General features: G+C 50.9%; 6 protein-coding genes across 6 annotated transcripts; 3 read left to right on the forward strand and 3 right to left on the reverse strand.

Annotated features, from left to right (window-relative positions):
* Positions 1-3,865: 3,865 nt before the first annotated feature.
* Positions 3,866-4,123, reverse strand: N7533_005579 (uncharacterized protein; the record flags this gene model as incomplete). The annotated part of the gene is made up of 1 exon (XM_057102229.1): positions 3,866-4,123. The coding sequence occupies one exon, from the start codon at positions 4,121-4,123 to the stop codon at positions 3,866-3,868; it is 258 nt and encodes an 85-aa protein (XP_056961859.1).
* Positions 4,124-4,640: 517 nt separating this feature from the next.
* N7533_005580 (SH3 domain protein) lies at positions 4,641-7,406 on the forward strand (the record flags this gene model as incomplete). The annotated part of the gene is made up of 2 exons (XM_057102230.1): positions 4,641-4,697; positions 4,806-7,406. 2 exons carry the CDS (start codon positions 4,641-4,643, stop codon positions 7,404-7,406), a joined length of 2,658 nt encoding a protein of 885 aa, XP_056961860.1.
* Positions 7,407-7,871: 465 nt separating this feature from the next.
* N7533_005581 (annexin) lies at positions 7,872-9,357 on the reverse strand (the record flags this gene model as incomplete). Its single annotated transcript, XM_057102231.1, has 2 exons — positions 7,872-9,244; positions 9,327-9,357. The coding sequence occupies 2 exons, from the start codon at positions 9,355-9,357 to the stop codon at positions 7,872-7,874; spliced, it is 1,404 nt and encodes a 467-aa protein (XP_056961861.1).
* A 1,090-nt stretch (positions 9,358-10,447) lies between these two features.
* N7533_005582 (arylsulfotransferase family protein) lies at positions 10,448-12,011 on the forward strand (the record flags this gene model as incomplete). Its single annotated transcript, XM_057102232.1, has 2 exons — positions 10,448-10,836; positions 10,862-12,011. 2 exons carry the CDS (start codon positions 10,448-10,450, stop codon positions 12,009-12,011), a joined length of 1,539 nt encoding a protein of 512 aa, XP_056961862.1.
* Positions 12,012-12,545: 534 nt separating this feature from the next.
* On the reverse strand, positions 12,546-17,198 carry N7533_005583 (uncharacterized protein; the record flags this gene model as incomplete). Its single annotated transcript, XM_057102233.1, has 1 exon — positions 12,546-17,198. One exon carries the CDS (start codon positions 17,196-17,198, stop codon positions 12,546-12,548), a length of 4,653 nt encoding a protein of 1,550 aa, XP_056961863.1.
* A 677-nt stretch (positions 17,199-17,875) lies between these two features.
* Positions 17,876-18,292, forward strand: N7533_005584 (uncharacterized protein; the record flags this gene model as incomplete). The annotated part of the gene is made up of 1 exon (XM_057102234.1): positions 17,876-18,292. The coding sequence occupies one exon, from the start codon at positions 17,876-17,878 to the stop codon at positions 18,290-18,292; it is 417 nt and encodes a 138-aa protein (XP_056961864.1).
* Positions 18,293-19,646: the final 1,354 nt, after the last annotated feature.

Consider the following 19,646-nt stretch of genomic DNA (forward strand, 5'->3'; position numbering starts at 1 on the left):
CGTGCGGCAGTCCGTGCGTTGGATCCCGTTGATGCGACTCGATGGTTGGCGGTTAGCGGTGGGTCTGGTGGCTGCATGGAGCTTGGTGGTCTGCACTGCGTACATAAGATGATGCATTAGTGCGGCGAACTGACAATTCTGATGCACGTTGGAGGTCAGTGCATGGCGTCATCTGTTTTTTTTTTTTTGCGTTGTTGTTTTTTTCAAATCCCTTATACGGAGTACCCATCGGAGCACCGTTATCTCAGGGGCTATGGTAAGTACATATGGGGATTTAGCGCCTCTTTCTCGTGAACCCAGATGCGGAGGATCGCCTTCTGCAACTTGGAAGAATACTCCGAGAAACGGAGCCTAGTTTCCATTCGGGCTCGTGCTGTGCACCTTTATTTGCCGAAACGGCGCTAAAAATAAGATAGAGGCAAAACGAAAGAAAAAGAAAAAGAATACACTGTGTAGTACGTACTACACAAAAGGCCAATTTCGCGGTTTCAAGCTATGGCGTTTCTCCTTCTCGGCGGAAACTACCTCCCACACCCTGAGGCAGCCTGAGCTCTCTTAAGGTTCCACCTTATCCCTTCGTATACAGCGGGCCTGAGAGCGGAACCAAAGTAGCTCCCGTTGTCTAGTCTACTCTAGTTCACTCTAGTCGATCGCAAGAGAGAGGTCGCGCCAGATCATGAAATCTTTAAAAATTCGGCTCTCCAATAAGCAACCGAACATACCGCGAGAAACGACCGACGATCAGACCATCCTAGCAAAGGGCAAACGGGCCCAAGTACTGTAAGTTGTCCGTGCAAAATCAAACATCTCCCGAATATCGCTTCGTGGCACTATGCACCGGCCCTGCAGCTCGTCATGAGACAACATTGCGCGATGCCACCAAAATCCCAACCATTTGATACGCCTTTTCCCAACCCCAAGCCTCAAAATTTCACCGTGGCGGGAGAGGCGCACGCCGTCACCGCGCTACTGTCCGACTGGAATCCACTCAGGAAACGACACTGAGCGCTGGCCGGTGTACTCTACTCCTGATAACACACGAGGGCGAATCAAACTTAAACCACGCCATAATGTGCAACTGAGCCACGACGCACTAATGGGTAACCTGAGCCCCCCCCTAGCTGCCTTACTCCTGACCCTGGTCCCGAGAAGTCTCCGATGGACAAGTTTGCTATGACTAGTATGACATTATGTCTCGGTGGCTGCGTAGAGCCAGCTTTCTATCTAGTGCTGCGTGGGGGCTATTGTCGATTGACGGTTACAACGTGCCGATTTGCCGTAGACGAGTTTCGCGCAGACAATAGTACTCAGTGCTATAGGGTTGTGGCCACGGCCAGGACCAGGGAACAGGCCATTGGTGAGAGATATCCTATCTAACCCAACTTGAAGGAGAAGAGATCCAAGAGCTCACGGCCCCAATCTCCTACCCGCACAGGTACGCGGGGAAGGACAAGCCTCAGGTAACTGGGGTTGGGTTGGAATACTACCAGTAGGATATCATTATGAAAGCAAAATGCCCTAGTACCGTGACTCCAGTGCTCTAGACTTGTTCTATTATTATTGTTTGGCTAATGGGCCTGTCCCAGCTCCAACATAGGACTATCTGGCACCGGCAACCCCCACTTAAGCTGATGCCGAGAGTCCTTTCGGCGCATAGCAAGCACTAGTGAAATGACTTCTAAACAACCAATGCAGATAGGGGACCTCCAGGAGATTGTCCCCGCGGAGATATGGGGTGCATATGTGGCCGTGTGGCTCTACTGCGGGGTGCATCCGAGTCTTTTCTACCCTGTTGTATATGCAGTAGCTTGGGCTAGCCGCTGATGCTGTGACTACAAACGATTCTCACCTTCACGAAAAGTTCCCGAGGTCATGAAGAGAGGGAGAGAGAAAGCCAGACCCCGCGCTCTTGCCATTTCACAGCGTCAGCATTCGTGCCCCTCAAACGCTTATGCAGCAGCATTCCGCGTCACGAGCTAGCGGAATAATCTGGAACATCGCTAAGCGGTCGAAAGAGACATATTTTCCTCGCGAGAGATGCAGCACGTCTTCGATCAATGGCTCTCGCTTCCCCTCTTTTCAGAATCGAACGAACGCTGTACTCCCTTTTCTAGCCTCTTCCCCCGTACTCTTGTCAGCCACAACCGACCCAGGGCGTTCAGACCCCAGATTGTACGCCAGATGCATACTGTAGTAATCCCATCCCCCCCGCTCCCCTCTTCTCCGACACGCTGGGATACTGAATGTTGGGTTGGGAAATGTCTTCCACCCTCATCCATCCTGCCCATCCATCCACACGGCTGCCTACCGTTTCATACTTGCATCGTGCGCCGGGATCTCCACGTTGAATGACCTTCTGCAGATACTCACAAGAGCCCCCGGATGCACCGGTCACACAGCTAGCAGCTATCGAACGCACATGATGCCTAAGGAACAATCTATAGTTCCGAGAGCTCCGGCCACGGTAGACACCCAAGCAGAAGCAGCCATAGCCACCACAGGGTAAAGCTCGGGAGGGACCTCAAGCTCGAAAACCTTGGGAAGAATAAGACAAGAAAAAGGCAAAATATCGTAGTAGAGTCAAAACAATCCCCATCATGCACAACAAACAACTCTCTTCCCCTCCCCTCCCCTCCCCTCCCCTCCTCTCAACACATTACATTACCCTCGGGGGGATGGTGTCGCGGTGGCTCTGCGTCAAACTCACACCCACACCTAAACCCATCGTGTAGACAAAGTCAATTCTTCACCACCCATCGCTGTCTCAGACTCTTTGACGCTGCACTTTTCCCTCACCGCCGTGGGCTCAGATCTCTCTTCACAGCGTATTGCACTTGCACCGTGTCAAGCCACGCGCGCCACTGGCACTGCAGTGCACAATCGACACGCCTGGGCAATAAAAAGTTGCAACTAACTAACAAACTCTGCTGGGTACTTTGTTTCCCGCTGGCCCCCTCATCTCCTCTGCCCTTGTGGTGGCAAAGGAATCGGAAGAAGGAAGCCAATATATCTCCTCGCGCCAATCTGAGGCCGGGGCCCCCTTGGAGTCCAGACTGGGTACCCTCGTTGTCACTGGGAAGTATCCATTCACGGTGTACAGATGTGTCTAGGTTGGTTGGAGGCTATGGCGCGAGGGACGTGTTTTGCATAACCGCCACCACAGATCAGCGGTAGTTGCTTGGGGCAAATGTTGAGGTAGTGGTGTTCTATTCCACATTGTGGATTGATGGAATGTCCTGGATGATATCGGTGTTTCATATGGCAAACATCTATCTCGATGAGACGTTGTGATGCTTTTATGACATGGTCGGCGGTGCAATTGAAGATTTGTCTGTCGTATGTTTTATCTCAGCCTTGTTGACAACTAGACTTGAGGGATATGTAGCATTGCCACACTGTGCTAGGTAAAACAGCGAAAAGAATTTTGGCCTAGCTTGCAGTGTGCATCGATTGCAAGTATGAATCGATTACCTCATTTGATAGAGTATAGAAGAAGAGCCTAATGGATATATGCCACCCGAGGCTATATATATGTATTCTTCGCGTCTGCTACAACATGAATAGATTCTTGACCGCATCCCATGGCGTTGGAGTTTCCATGAGCGATAAGCTTCTGCAACGCAACATAAGAAGAGTTCTTTGTCACCGTCCTTTTTCTGCGTGATTGAGACCGAAAATCACTTGATAGAATCAATGTATTACTGTCTCAATATAGCTCTTCTTACGAGCTTATTCAAGAGGAAAACTGATTATCAAGAAATCGAGACGATCTCATGCCAATGTTGTGGTGAGGATATGATGCCTTGGACGACATCCGATGATCAAAAACACCAATACCGCAAATCGCTTGAAGAATAGATATATGTTATTTGCGATACTCGGAGTGAAAACTGCGGTGTTTGCAGGTTGAATATCTTGGGATAGTTGCGGGTTGAGTCGGCATATGTCCGTAGAGTCGCACACGTTTTGTGCTCAGGTAAGCGGCCTTGCGAACGCAGAACGAGTAAACAACAAGAGTTATCAGCGTGACTGCTTGAATGATGGTAGGAGTTGCGTCAATAATATGGTCAATTGGCAGATTGTGAACAACAGTCTCGTGGCCAAGATCAAGGTGAGACAACATCGTGGCACTTGGGTGCCCAACCCCGCGGATTTGCCAGAGAACTCGGTTCTTGAGAAATATCAAACAGTAGATATTCTCTTGGATCTGGAATCATGATCCGAATCGTTCACGTGCAGCATGAATTTGCACCGTGGCGTTGATTTGAAGCCCCGAGGTCCATAGAGATCGTGAAGGTTGGTGGTACAATGCAACAGCATTGCAGTGCCGACATGGCCACGAGCCGCAAATCAAAGAATTACCAAGCAGGCAGCTGAGTAAGATAAGTCAGAAGTTTGAAGAATTCCAAGTGATCAGTGAGCAGTGATGAGCAAGAAGAAGAGAGAATACCTAAGGCAGTAGAAAGTGACGTGGGAGATCAAATTGATGCGGAGGATAAGCTGTGGATCCCATCGCACTTGCCCCAGCACCATCCCACCTCCCGCGGTGAGCCTTGGTTGTGACCACCTTCGTTCCTTGGCTCTCTACATTTACAACATTCGCACTCATCACCAGATACGGCCCTGGTGGCTTCTTTCTGATGTCTAAAGTGCAAAGCCCTGGCTTGGCCGACCTTGAGAAAGAGCTGGGTTGCTCGGTAGGTGCTGTGTGCTCTCATTCCAGAAACATTCCATTCCGCTCTTTGCCTTTTGCTCTGCCCCTTACCTGCGACCTCTGCTAATCTAGACCCTTGTTGATACCTTAGATCTGTACCGAGCTTCTCTATCAGCCCCTCACCCTCCTCGACTGTTTGCATACCTTCTGTGGTTCCTGCCTGAAAGAATGGTTCTCCGCGCAGGGCTCACGCCGCCATCCCCCACCCCGATTTACATGCCCATCATGTCGAGCCGAGGTACGGGGCACTCGCCCTAATGCTACTGTCACTACTTTACTGGATATGGTGCTTTTGGCTCAGCCCGATCAAGCAAGATCAGCGGAAGAGAAGGAGGAGATCGCACAAAGATATAAGCACGGGGACTCGGTCTTCCCTCCACCGCAGGAGGACAACGAAAGCGAGGGCGATGAGGATGATAGACGGGTATTGGAGGAGGTCCGCGAGTTGAGTCTTCGAGAAAACCGAGCTCAAGCGCGGCGCGAGGCCCGTCGGACAGGACACGGAGAGGATGGTCGCTCGAGACGGCGGCGTGAAGAAGACCCAGAGCGGCTACGACGCCCATCACGAAACTCAGATCCTGAGCGCACAAGGCGGATCGAGCATCAATCCAGTTTGCGCTCACTCTTGAGCCTCTCCTCAGAAGCTGAGAACATGGAGGAGGAAATCATGCGACAGATCATCGAGGAAGGATTGCTGGATGACATCAATCTGGAAAATCTTGGCCCTTCGCAGGAGGAGGAGCTGAGCGAGCGCATTGCGGATGCATATCGCCGAAGGCATATGCAGCAACCGTCTTCCCGCCAGGAACAACGAAGAAGACAGTCGCCCGATGAAAGTGGTCGTACTCGCCCGCGATCGCTGTCCGCAAGGGAATCCAACGAAGTGGCCACGACAACTCGAGACAATAATAACCGACGACCACCTATATCAAGGCCTCATCTACTCGACTCAAACACATCCCGCCCTACTGGAGGTCATCGGCGACGAAATTCAGAACAAGGTAGAACACAACGGGCTACTTCACCCGTCCGTGTCAACCAGGCATCGACTTCTGACGACACATTACGGCCTGCAGCTCGATCTTCCAGCGATATGACCTCCGAGCGTACTCGCGGGGCTTTGACTCATTCAAGGGCAGAGTCGTCTAGCAGAACGCGACGGGCAACAGATTCGGACAACAACATTTCGGAGACATGGATGGGCGGAGGGCGAGAAAGAGCCTCGTCCAGAAACATCACCAGTCAATCTGCATCTGATTCCCCAACCTCAGTCAATTCCCCCTCCAATCAATCGCACACCTCTACTCCGACTGAGCGCTCGGCCTCAACGCTATCTTCGCCACTTGTACCACCCCGGAGTGAAAGACGACCTAGAACATCTCGAACCCAATATCCTGAGCCATCGATCTCGTGTGACTCATGTGGCAAGACGGAGATTCAATATGAGTTACATAAAAGATGCCCGACGTGCAAAAATGGCAACTACCACCTCTGTCTTCGGTGTTATCGTTCTGGCCGGGGCTGTCTCCAATGGAATGGCTTTCAAAAAAGTGCACAGGCAGCCTTTGAACGGATGCTTGCTTCGTCAAACAACCAACCAGTCCAAGCCTCTGATGCAGGCCATCTTCTCGTTTCCCAAAAATACGAAAAGCCTCGAGAATCGTCCCAAGCGGTGACAAACGGAGACAGAACGTTGACAAACGATAATCCTGCGCGACGTTTGCAAGCCGGGCTATTTTGCGACATATGTTCCTCTTCGGCAAACGAATGTTTCTGGAAGTGTAGCCAATGCAACGAGGGAGATTGGGGCTTCTGCAATCATTGTGTGAATCAAGGCCGGTGTTGCACCGATCCCCTGCTACCCATTCGGCGAGTTGCCGGAAGCCCAGACTCATCTACCACGACGAGTTCGACCGAAGTGGCGACCGCGACACCATCTAACTCGCTTGCAGAGAGCTTCAAGATCCTCTCGTTCTCCACCAATTGCGATATCTGCACCTACCCGATTCCGGCCTCGGTGACGCGTTTCCATTGCTCACAGTGCAATGATGGAGACTATGATGTCTGCATAAACTGTTACCGCAAACTCGTCATGACCTCGAAGATTACCAAAGATAATGGATACAATGGGTGGCGTCTTTGCCTCAAGGGCCATCGGATGATCATTGTAGGATTCGAGGACGGGCAAGACGGACAGAGAAGAAAGATTGTCCAAGACTTGGTCGGAGGACACGCTTTGAAAGAAGAACATATGACTCGCTGGTCTGCATCATCTCCTGTTACCAGCGGACCTATTGCATCCCCAGAAGTTGGCAGTGGCCATTGGAGCTGGAAGGAATCCCAAGGTCAAGAGCGTCGCAAGAAAGCTTCACGTGTGCGAAGTCCCGTCTCCCAAAATGGCAGCTACACTTATTCTCATTCCGATACTACGACTCAAAATAACGGTACGCCTACATCGCAGTACGCTCCGCCTCTCCGTCGCTTCCCTCCGGATGGAGGGGTCGGTCTTGTCGTCTATGCGATGTGGTCCTGTTATCCCGAAGAAGGGATCAATGATGAATTGGTGTTCCCGCGTGGTGCTCATATAAAGGAGGTGGAGAATATTAATGATGATTGGTTTTGGGGATGTTATGCGGGCCGAACCGGCCTGTTTCCTGGCTCGATGGTCACTGTGGTCGGGGAGATTAAATGAGCATTGGCACCGACTTGGACGGATGTTTTCTTGCACTGTGTATGCCCTTGCATGATGTTATTATTAGTATGACGATGATGATTATGATACGCATGATTGCATGTACAGTGATTGGAACGTAATTGATCTCACTAAGGAACTTTGTCTACGACTCTCTTTTCAGAATATGATTTCCAGACATGATAACAGCGGACTTGTCATCCATTCGGCATTTCATTTCATGAGGGGCATAGATCCATAAACTCATGTCAAAGGGAAAATCGAAAAGAGTGGTATCTGATAAAGTACATGCAAACCGAAGACCAAATACCAACAACAATCAAAGTTGGTATGTCAATGAGGAAGACGATTAAAACTAGGGCAAAGCCAGAAACGGCGCATAAAGGAAAAGAGATGACCTCCCAAATTAGATAGGAATGAAAAAAAAAAAGAAATGCCATGATGACCCTGCAAGCCTTTGGACTCTTACTCCAAAAGAGCAACCATCAAGCGCTGGTAATCACCTGATGTCTCCCCACGCACACGGTCAATCAAGTTCTTACCAAAGCGATGACGATAGGCAGCCTTGACACGTTCCTTATGATTCCTGTTCCAATGAACCCGAACCACCCGAACAACAAGGCGCTCATCCTTAGTCCCCATGCCCGCCATGCACTCCTCGAGCAGAATAGCATCACGCATAGCAGCATCCGTCGCAGTACGAAGCATATGCAAGAAAGCATCCTCCATATGGCCCGAAAACTCCTTCTCGAGATGTTTCTCCAGCGAAACATTATATCTCCGGTGGAATCCCTGGTCAATAGCCCTGAGCTCTGCGTCCGACGAGCGCGCCAGAATCCCCGAGACCTCGACGATATTATTGACCATGCGGCCGGCGGTCGATCCATGTAGCGTGCGTACCTCATCCTCGACAGCTTGCGGGTTAACGGGGACGGACTCCTCGCGACGATCGGCGCGGATAACCATCTTGAACAGGTCGGCCGTTTTGAATGAGAGATCGCCCTCGATGTCGCGGCTCAGATTGCGACGGTACTTGCGCTCGTAGGCAGTCTTGATGGCGTTGAGATCAGCGTTTGATCGGCCCAGGACGATATCGTTTAACAGCCACTCCTTTGTGCCGATGCCGTCGATGGCTTCGCGGGCGCAGATTACGTCGTGCATGAGCGGTCCTTCGATCACGGCCAGGAGGCCTTGCTCGAAGTAGCCGCCCGTTTCGGACTTAACGTCCTTGTACAGGTCGCGGCCGATGTGGGTAGTGTATGTAGCGCGCACGGCGGCCATCTGGAGCGGGTCTAGCGGGGCTAGGACGGAGATCAGGGCTTTCTCGTCCGTGCCGAAGCCTTTCATTGCTTTGCGGAGGATGTCACATTGTTGGCGGAAATCTCCTGGGGCTGTCTGGCCTGGCGCGTAGCCTAGGGATGGCATGGCTGGCGGTCCCATTGGGGCACCGGGAGGTGCGCCATGGGGAGCACCGTATGCGCCTGGAGGAGGGGCGCCATAGCCGGGGCCTCCGGGGGGGACCGGCGGGAGGGGCATAGCCGTGTTGCGGCTGGCCGTAGGGTTGTTGACCATGTGGGGGACCTTGTCCATACGGGGGTTGTGGTGATGGGGCGTGATAGCCTGCTGGAGGTTGAGGAGACGGAGCGCCGTAGTGACCCTGTCCATGCGGAGGCTGTTGGGGAGGCTGACCGTAGCCTTGCTGAGGAGGATAGTGGCCTTGTTGGTGCTGAGGAGGACCACCGGGAGGGGCACCGTAGGGCTGCTGAGGGTAGGGGGGGTTGTTGAGGATATCCCTGAGGAGGATGACCTTGCTGAGGAGGGTATCCGCCGTATGGAGGCTCTGCTGCCAGTCAGTATATATGATCTACTAGTTCTTGAGATGTCGTCTGCCCCACGGCGATGCGATTTGGGTTCACTCACGGTTAGGCGGAGGGTATTGTTGATAAGACATGACGGAGGAGTAGGGGATATGAGGACAGAGGGAGTTTAACAGATCTTGATGGGAATCAGGATCAGGTCAGACTTATAATGGTTCTTGTGTCCCTCGAGTTCTTTGGTTCAGTGTGGCGCAGTATCGAAAGGTGGGGTTGCGCAGCCCTGCTGGGCTCGCCCTAGCGCCTGTTCAAACCATCAGATTGACGTGTGCCAATGTTTGCTCATTTCCCCTAAGCCACAGCAGGGGAGTGCTGCCTGTTCCAAGATTCTCGGTGGCGCAAATTCCAGACTTGAATGAGTGGTATTTGGCGGTTAGATATTAGTAAGTCGTAACTTGTATTCGAACGAATAGTGCTTGCTCCAAGGAAGTTCATTCTAAGGCTGTGCAACAAGGCTGAAATTAATAAATCGCAAATCCTGAACTGTGGAGATGGGAACAATTGGTTGCTAAGTTGATAGAATATTAATAGAAGCATTGGAAGACACCTTAATTCAACTAACATCCATGGGTTTGCTCAGCTGCCATGTGGTTAGCATCCATGGGTGAGGACAACCTGAAGTATCCTTCCAAGTTACCTAGGTAGATCAGTCTTTGGTCTCTTCAACCCTTCAACTCTTCAACTCTTTCATACCTCGTGCCCAGGTGTTGAGGCAGGCATGTCAAGATCCGCCTATATCGCCCCCCCCCCCCTCCTTTCTCTCGGAATCTACACCTTTCATCCTGCTTCCATATTCTCTAGTAGTAAATGTCCTTATCACCTCGTTTGCGCCTTCCTAAATACCCAGTATCTCTTGATCAGAGTCCCCCCAACTCCTCTCGATGATATTTCCCCGCAATCCCGATCATCTTTAGCTCAACTCCGTTTCGGCTGCGACTACCAAACCAAGTTGGTGATCTCCAATTCTTGCAGGCGATCATCATTTTCTTAGCTAGCGAGGCGGATCTCGCCGGTTTCCAGTTGAATACTCCAAGATGATCGTCATAAAGAGAAACATAAAATGATTGCAAATCGTATCTAGAAGCCCGTCCTTTTTCCTGTTCTTTTTCATCATCACTGCAACCATCATAACATTCAAAATCCATCTCTGATTCATCAACCCCCAGCATGGGACATTCCAAGTTGTCCTACCTAGCGACCATTCTATTCACAGGCTATGCAGGTGCGAATCTTGCGTACAAGTCAAGGCCCGACCTCGCCGCGCCGGTTTTAAACATCACTATCCCAGCAACAAATGAAACAGCCGATGGTCTGATTTTTTACACGCCTGAAAGCATCTATGCGGATAACACCGGCCATGGGCCCGCACAATCGGGTCCATATATCTTCACCGACAAAGGAGATCTAGTATGGACCGGCTTTGGTTATGTCGGACCTCGGAGCGAAAACTTCCTGGTCCAAAATTACAGAGGACAACAGGTCCTGACGATCTTTGAAGGCTCTCACAATTCGCCCATGGGCCATGGACATGGCCACACTAGCATCTTCGATAACAAGTATCGGCTTTTGAAGCAAATCAAGGGTGGGGGGGCACAAACTCGCCGATCAGCACGAGTTTCTCATTTTCGATAACCATTCTGCTGTCTTTACTGTTTATGATCCTGAGATCGCTGATCTCTCGGCATACGGAGCGAAATCGGATTCTCAGCAATGGATACTGGACAATAAAATACAGAAGGTGGATACTGATACGAATCGCGTTCTCTGGGAATGGAGTTCTCTCGAACATGTCGACCCTGCAGGAACCAACCTGACCCTGCAAAGCGGAAACGCAGGCACGGGTGTGAACTCGAGCCAGGCCTGGCATTACTTCTATATGAATGCTTTTGATATAGACGTGGAAAGAAACCAATATCTTCTCTCTGCCCGAAGTATGTGCACGATCTTCAAGATGGATGGCGACACGGGAAAAATTATCTGGCAACTTGGTGGCCCGAATTCGAATTTCTCTCTTGGAGATGGGGTGGAATTTTGTTGGCAGCACGATACCAGGATGCATCAGAAATATCTTCAGCATGAGACGAAAGGATCGAAGGAAATTATTTCTTTCTTTGATAATTCTGCCCATGAAAATCTCGCCGGTGGACCAGATCTAAAAGCTCGCGCGTATAGTGCCGGAAAGGTTGTTGAGTTGGATACTGAAAACTGGACTTCGAAGCTTCTTGCCGAATTCAGAGCACCGGGGGATCTTTCTGTTCGATCACAGGGGAATTTGCAATTGCTTCCGAATGGAAATGCGTTCATCAACTGGGGCTATGATGGGGCCATGTCAGAACACACGCCTGATGGCTCGACAATCTTCTTTTCCGGCATGGACTCTGGAAAGCTTGGTCCCGGGTCAGAGAATTATAGGGCTTTCAAGTTCGACTGGCATGGTCAGCCCTATGAGGAGCCTGCTTTGGTCGCATTCAAGGAATCGAATGGGACGGCTTTGTATATCAGCTGGAACGGAGACACGGAGAGTAAGGTGTGGAAGTTCTTCGGGGAAGATGCAAAGGGACAAAAAATGCTACTGGGTCAAGCGAAGCGGACTGGGTTCGAGACTGGCTTCCGCACTTCCCACAAACCTATTCGTGTGGTAGCCGAGGCATTTGATGTCCGAGGTCACCGATTGGTGTCCTCTTCGGTTGTCAAAACAAGGGATTACAAGCTACGGCTTGAATATTCTTGAAGTTCAAATGCTCAAGATATCTCGGGAGATTGTGAGAGAACTTGAAAGCTCTGGGAAATATTTGAAAAAAAATTGACATTCATCAAGTCCAGCTTATGAATCTGGTATCACAGAAAGCCAGCAAGATTAACTAGTAGGTAGAACCTTGGAAACTGCCGCAAATGCAAATTATTCAACGATAACCTTAGAAACCTTGGAACCAAAAAATATCTCACAGAGAATAGGATTCGAACGCCCCCAGTGCCAGCCGGGATATAAATTTCGCAGAAGAGACCGCGAGGTCAATGCAAATCTGAAGTCGTAAAGCTTTCCTCTCCACAATGTATCAAACACCAATAGGAAATGAGGGCAGAGTAAAGGACCGAAAATCTTGCACAGTGGTAAATAAATGGTAAAAGAGAAGAGCAAAAAGCCAAACTTGAAAGAAAAGGAAAATTTAACATTGTCGCAAGGGTATATTGAATGTATCATGCAAATCATATAGATATCATGCTTCGTAATGTGATCATGTAGGCAGGCGTGTTGTAATGTTCATTAAACGCTTGCTGTGCGACGTTTAACCTCACTCGGCTTCTGTGCGTATGCAATGAGCATGCGGAATCCAGTGCCTCGCTTTTGACACTCGCGGAGCGTCTTGCGATCATTCCACATGCTGGGGTCATTGTCGCCCGTATTGGGGAGAACTGGGTCTTCGTAGCATTTGGTATACCACCAACGACCAACACGAGCCACAATCTTTGCAATGGACTCGTCATTCGCAGCAGAAGGAGAGGGGTCTGAGAGGAGGTCCCACAAAGAGATATTATCGTCTGAAGGGGACGATTTGGATGCTGTCCGTGTACTCTGGCTTCCTGTCGCTGTCGAGACAGATGCAGAAGTATGAGGAAAGGAGAATCCGGTTGATTGGGTACCGGCTGATGCAGAAAAGGACCGACTCGAGGATGATGTTGTCGAGTCGGAAGATCGGACAACCATTCCCGCGACTGGAATACGGACCATGCAGCGGCGGAGGTTGTCAAATCCTTGAGTGCCGATGAGTCGTTGGACGCTATCGCTTGCTGGGCTGAGGCTGATTGTTGAATTGGCAAGACATGTCATTTCTTTCAATCGCCGAACGGCTTTGCGGGTGCGAACACCCATATTCACCATGTCTCGATCTAACACACTCATTTCGAGGTAGCCGCCAGAACGAAGAACTCGCCTGCACTCTTGAAGCATATTGCTTTGCACCGCCTCAGACGTTGTTGCGGGAAATCTTAGGACTGCAACTGCAAAATAGTCCTTTGGAAATGGGAGAGGGTTTTGTAACCCAGCATGGTAGACTGTGTGATGATTTGTCGGGGGCTGCCAGGCAGCAGGGTGAGGGATGGCCGTGGAAACTGGCCGGCTGCTTAGACTATATACTTCCGCGTCAGGGTAGGTCAAGGAGCAGTAAAATGACCAATCATCATTCCCAAGACCGTCAATCACAAGTATTCTCCCATGCGTTCCAGACTTAACATGATTGTGTGCTGGGCTGAAGAGAACCCGCCCAAATGATAGCCAACGACTAGTCATTAGAGAGGCAGACCGCATATTGGTATGGGTCACCGCATCCCAGTCACGCTCGGAGGGCTCATAAACACCTCTCAGTCCATCCGACTTTGGCTTCGTTGGAGGAACTGCTGCGAGGGAATGCAAGAACGTTGATTGCTGACGCTGGACATGGTCTGAAAATTCCAACTTGGGATTTCGAGGACTGCCAATGGTTTCTTCACGATCTTCGTAGCTAGAAATAAGATCGCTATACGACGGCTGCGTTGAAGGGGCCAATGGTGAATACAAAGCAGAGACAATTCTTGATCGGCGAAGGTGAACCGAATCGCCGCTGATTCTATTCGACTCCTCACCTGTTGGCAGGGATGGTGGCTGAAGCGAGTTAGAATTCTTTATGCCATCCTGAAGAGCTCTGCTCGCCATTGTTGCTTTCTGGAATCTCGATTGATCCTCGGTTTTAGCGGACTCATCGGGCTTTGGCTCTTCCGGGGAGAAGTGATCTATGAGGTCATCATACTCGTTCCACACCTCATCTTGGGTCGGCGCAGTGGCTGTACCGGGAACAACAGCAGTGACAGCAGCGAGGGCTCCGGAACTGCTTGATGAAACAGATCCTTTGTGCGGAGGCGAGAAGTGAAGAAACTCACTAGCCGAGTAAGGGCCAGCAAGGAAGTCCAAGGCGCTGATTTGCTCAGGTGCGCTAAACACTGGGTTGTAGCCATATCCCCAATCTAAAGGCCTGCTTGCTGACAAGTTGACCCCGTGGCTTGGAGATTGATCAAGTCGATGATTTTCATTTTGGCTTTCCAGTACCGGGGCCGGGATAGATAGCGACTCCGCAACACTGAAAGGCCGAGAAAAGGACTGCATATCATGTCTCAGCTGTCTATCACGCCTCGAGACTACCTTTGGAATCCGGCCCACAGAGGCAAGTCTTCTTGGCCGGCGGTCTTCGGGGCTACTCTCAGGTTCTGGGCCCATGATATTGCGATTGAACATGGCGGTCTTCGGGGAAGGCTTGTCGCTATCAAATTCACCATGCATTTTGGGCGGAGAGCGGAGTAGGATTGATGGCTGTCTTTTCTTGATATTCAGTCCCGCAGGAATCTCCACTGAAGCGACAGGCATCTCTTCTTCAGTCGGTGGTGAATGCTCGATGTTGCTGATAATTCTATCGAGCTCATCGGAATCTTCGTCAACAATTGCGTAGTGAGCAATAGGCCGGGTATTCAGAACAGGAGAGATAGCAGCATGAAGCTGGGCCGCGTGAGAAGCTGGCGCAGGTACAGGTACAGCTTGGGCAGGTGCCTTGACATCGTTGCCACGGCCGCGGTGGAATGGGTTCCAACGTGAGGACCTTGATTTCTTGATATGCTGCTCCTCCGGTTTTACAGGCGCTTGCTTGGCGGAGGGTGATATTGAAGTGACTTTCGGGGCTTGTTTTGCTATTAAACCTGTGTTGTGGCTCGAAAGGGACGTGGCACTGGGACTGGAAGCCAGCGTACTCGTTTTTCCTTTAGGAACCGGCATTCGTGACTTTTGGGCCTGGGAATTGACAACAGTAGGTCTTTTCACCGGACTCTTGCTTCTAATATGTCCAAGACTCACCACGGATTCATTGGGCGTATTTGTTTCCCCAAAAGTGCCCGTAGAAGTAGCCAATGACTCAGTGGATTGCACAGTTGAAGATGTAAGTGGTGTCGGATGAGGAAGAATTGACGAAGTCACGCTCATGCTGCTGATGCTCTGCTCACTTTGGGTTCTGGAAAGAGTTCCCCCATCCAGGCCTCCACCCGTAATAACGACCGGTTCAAGTCGGCTTGAGAAGAAGTCATCCAACTCAAAATCAGGTCGACTAGACATGCTCCCTTTGCTGCTGGCTACTGAGCGAGAAACACTCCTTGTTGTGCTCGTTGATCTCGCTCTCGTACCAGTGTTGCCGCTAGCACTTGCTTTCCGGCCCCGCTGAGAGTATTTCCCATATCCCTCATGGCCAGTCCCTGCGACCGGTCCTTTGCGAGCCGGGCGACCTTGGTCAATCGATGAATCATCCAGGTCAGGTTTTGACTTCTTGGAGAAAAGACCAAACCGTTTGGGAGAGGCGGCCACTATTCTTGACTCAGATCTCTCTCCAGGTGGCTCTTTGGTCAGTGTTCGAGGTGATTTTCGGGCCATAACAGGAGAGCCAGCTTCGCGTGATGGAGTCCGTGATATATCCTTAGACCGCAAAGAGTCTGTTGAGGTGGCAGCAGAGTGATTCGGAATGGGAGTAGTGCTTTTCTGTCCTTGAATCCGTATCCTTTCCGCTGATTCGCGACGCGTATGACCCGTCGACCTCAGATATGGTAGATTGCTCTTTATCACGGGCGACGCTTCAAGATCTAAACGTGGTGTACCGTCTCTGCTAGGTCGTGGTGGAGTCTTGGGCACACTTGGCTCTGGGCTCGAAATGACAGCTCTCGAACGATGCGAATTGAAAAGTTCTAGCTCAGCTTCTTCAACTTCTTTCTTGGCCTTTTCGACGTCAATATCAACATCTTTCGGTGGGCTGAACTTCGTCGATGACTTCCTTGGAGGCGGGCTATGTGGTGGGCCTTTGAAGGTGGCGATAGCGGGTTTCCTGGGGTGATTGGGAGTATTGACAGCTGGTCTCGTGCCGGCAGTCAATGATGCAGGCAACTTGGGTGTTGTCTTTCTTTGCGGTTTCAACTCTGCATGCTCAACTGTCGCGCTCTGTGGACTGGTAGTTGTGGCCGGAGGCGAAAAGACTGGCAATCTGGTTTTTGATGTGTTTAGCTGCCTCAAACGGCCAACTTTGGTCGAATGCACAATGCCTGGCGAATATGAAGACAGTGAGGTTGGTGTCGAGCCACGACTCCACATGCCAGGAGATTCCGAATATCTGGTCGAAGGAGTACTCGCAGAAGGAATGAGGGGAGTGCTTGAGGGTGGTAGGGGCTCAGTGGAGACTGCTGTACGAAGACTTGCCAGTTCCACCGGGCCCTGAGTTGTTGGTGTATCCATAACATAATGATCTCCCTCATTGGCCGAGGTGCGTGCGAGTTCCTGTGGCTCAATCGATTGCGAGCTAGGAAATGTTTGAGGTTTGATGTCTTTCATTTCCACAGAGCAAAACGTTTGGGGTATGAGGAGGCTCAACTTTTGAGACTGCTGTTCCACATGTTTTCCTATTGTTGGTGCTTTTCTCCGAAGCACGTTGCGAGGTCGTTTTGGAGGGGGCGCTTGGTATGTAGGTATGAATGCAGATGGGCTGGTGATATCGGGTGTAGATATAGACGAGGGTATCGATTGAGTTGAGAACTGAGGCGATATTGACGATGCAGGGGATATCGATGATTGTGGTTCACCAGTACTTGGGCGTGGGAGCATCGACAGACGCTTGGTACGAGTGGCCGGCTGTAGCGTTGACGTTGATAAAGCTGGTACTTGACCAATTCCTTCTGCCGCAGATACAGATGAGGCTCTACTACTTCGAGGTATAAATTTGAGAGGTCGTGCAATTTGAGATCGAGGGATTTGAGGCGCGTATGTCATTCTAGAGGTGGTGGTATCTCGATGTGATATGTCTGCAGGTTGGGCAGATTGATTATTCGACGGCATGCGACGGTCGCCACGATTGTACGACGACATGGTGCGATGTTGACAGAAGTCCGATACTCCAATTTTGAGACAAGTCGTCTATTAGCGAGGACATGTGCATCGAAATCGCAATCATCACGGGCGTCAGCAATGTGGCAAGGGAGATGCACTAAGCGCCAGAGTTTGAATAAGTATGGAAAATATTCGTAGGTAGATGGTAGAAGAGCGTACATATTTCTACCACATTACTCTCGACAGTTAGATCTTCAAACCGCTTGCCAACGAGAATTAATTAAAGATAGAAAGAGGAAAATGGGATTGTGCGGTCCCAGGGTATCTCAAGGCGAACGTGACGCCAACTATAGAGCAAAAGGGTAATTAGAATTAACAGTAAAAATTATGAGTGACGAAAGTAGGAAGAAACTTGCAGATGTCAGGTAGATAAAAGATGGAAATTGACCGATATTGGGCTGATCGGCGCCAGCGGAGCTGCAGCTGCTTCGCCACAGTTTGGAGCAATGTGGCACTCAGGATTTTCCAGCCTCGGCCACGTCAGAGGTGGGAGATCCATACATGCCTAAATTAAAATCCCCGGAAAGGAAATCAAGTTTTGACCGCTGTTGATTATCGTCGTGGCCGAAGAGGAAAGAAAAATTCAAGGCGCGATCGGACTACTACACCGCGAGGCGGACTTTATGTGCTGACTGGGTTCCCCCCCCCTTCCTGCAATGTGGGGGTTAGCGAGAAAGCCTCTGGGTACGCCATATAGAAAGCAGCGAGTGGCATCTTCGGATCAACTCGATGGCGGACCCGGTACTGGCCAGGAGAAGCCGGCCAACTGCACCATTATTGGGCGTAGATTTGTGACTACATTTGTGATGAGCACCGATGCGCGGACGCCGGGGTCTGGGGCCTGCGAGGGGACCGGATCGTGCACGTTTGAAGCAGCGGCCCCGAAAAAAGACCAGACAAAGTTAATTCGCTACTCCTATCACGAACCGTCGTGCTGTTTCAAGGGCCAGTGGCGCCGTGGTGGAAGGAATAGTGCATTGGCCCACATCTGGACGACCTGGCGATATCCACGAACGAACTCGGCGAGTTCAGCGAGTCCAGAAATCTCAGCTGACTTCCTCCAAGGTGCGTAGACATCTACTGCTGATAGTCGAATAGAAGAGCCAACGGGAGGCTCACCGCGTCTGCGTCGTCTCGTTGCCAACGCATCGATCGGAGACGCCGAACCCGATCGTACTGCACCGTCGATCCGCCCCAAAAGGCTGACTTTGCGCACGTTTCTTTCTTTCTCTAGCTCATTTTATGTGGGAAGATATCGCTAGATAGTGCCTAGTACGGTTGCCAGCTCGCGACTGTTTCCCCAGAACTCGGAGAATTATCCAAGGAGGCACAGATGCAGATGCAGATGCAGCTGTACCGACTAGGCATGGGGGTACATTGGCAGACGATGAGCCAGTGCTTTTGAGTTAGCAACTATCCTCCCAGGCACTGCATTTTGAGTATTCCTTTTTCAAAGCCGAACCTTGTGACCAGGTCAAAACCGTTATCCAGAGTCTGGTTCAGAGCAAGGCCCGTCCCGTGAACCAGGGAGGGAGGAGACCAGGGCCCCAATTCTCCGACCCCAAAATTGAGCATACATTCTTCATGCTATTGGTGGTGTTGGCTCTGTTGGATAGGTCACGTCTCGTCTACCAGTGAGATGTCGTAGATGGCGTTGACTCTTCTTGGTGGTTCAATCCCGGGGCTACAGCGACTCCACTTTGTAGCAGCATGGCGTTCTCGATGCTCATTGCACGTCTTACCGCCCTAAAAATAACAGTGGGAGCGAACAAGAGCCCGGGATTCATGGCCTGGTCCATTCTCGGTGGAGATGGCGCTAAAGACGAGCCCTGGCCATATCACATCCATCCCATCGGCCTCATTGGCGGCGGGGAAGTGGGCCATCTCGTTCCGCACTGTTTGCTCATCCCGTCTTAAGGCCGTGCGACGAAGCACAGAGTAAACCCAAGCCGATGCCGGTGAGGTCCAAAGGTAACTCACGTTCGAAGGCTTTCCTTTCGACAGGTGGGTTCGTCGATCCCGTTGTATTGTGCCGATCTAGAGGGGCCAGCCCCGTTCTGAAGCCACACTGGCTGGCGGCCACGCTGCAGGAACGAGAGGCTAATGCACATTTCAGCTGGCAGGGTTTCGAAAGTCGGTAGAGGAAAAAGCCTCTCCACGCTTCTTTGCACGGATTGGGGAAGTGGGACCCATTAGGGAGTGGTACTTCGACGATTGAGAGGGAGATAGAGAGGGAAAGGAAGAGGTTCCAAGGTTGATCACAACTGGAATCCTTAAAGGAAGTGCAGCCACCTGGTCAGCACAATTGATTTGATGCTCCTCTCCCTTCCAGTAAACAGCTACAATGCGCATTGTTCAAATGTCGTCTTCCAAAATTGAAAATAAGTTCTTGGACCCAAATTTAAATTCGATTCGATTCCCTAATAA

This window comes from Penicillium manginii (genome assembly GCF_028828005.1).
Source record: "Penicillium manginii strain IBT 31320 chromosome Unknown utg000004l:1.0-7231830.0:1.0-7236170.0, whole genome shotgun sequence".
NCBI classification, from domain to species: Eukaryota; Fungi; Ascomycota; class Eurotiomycetes; order Eurotiales; family Aspergillaceae; genus Penicillium; species Penicillium manginii.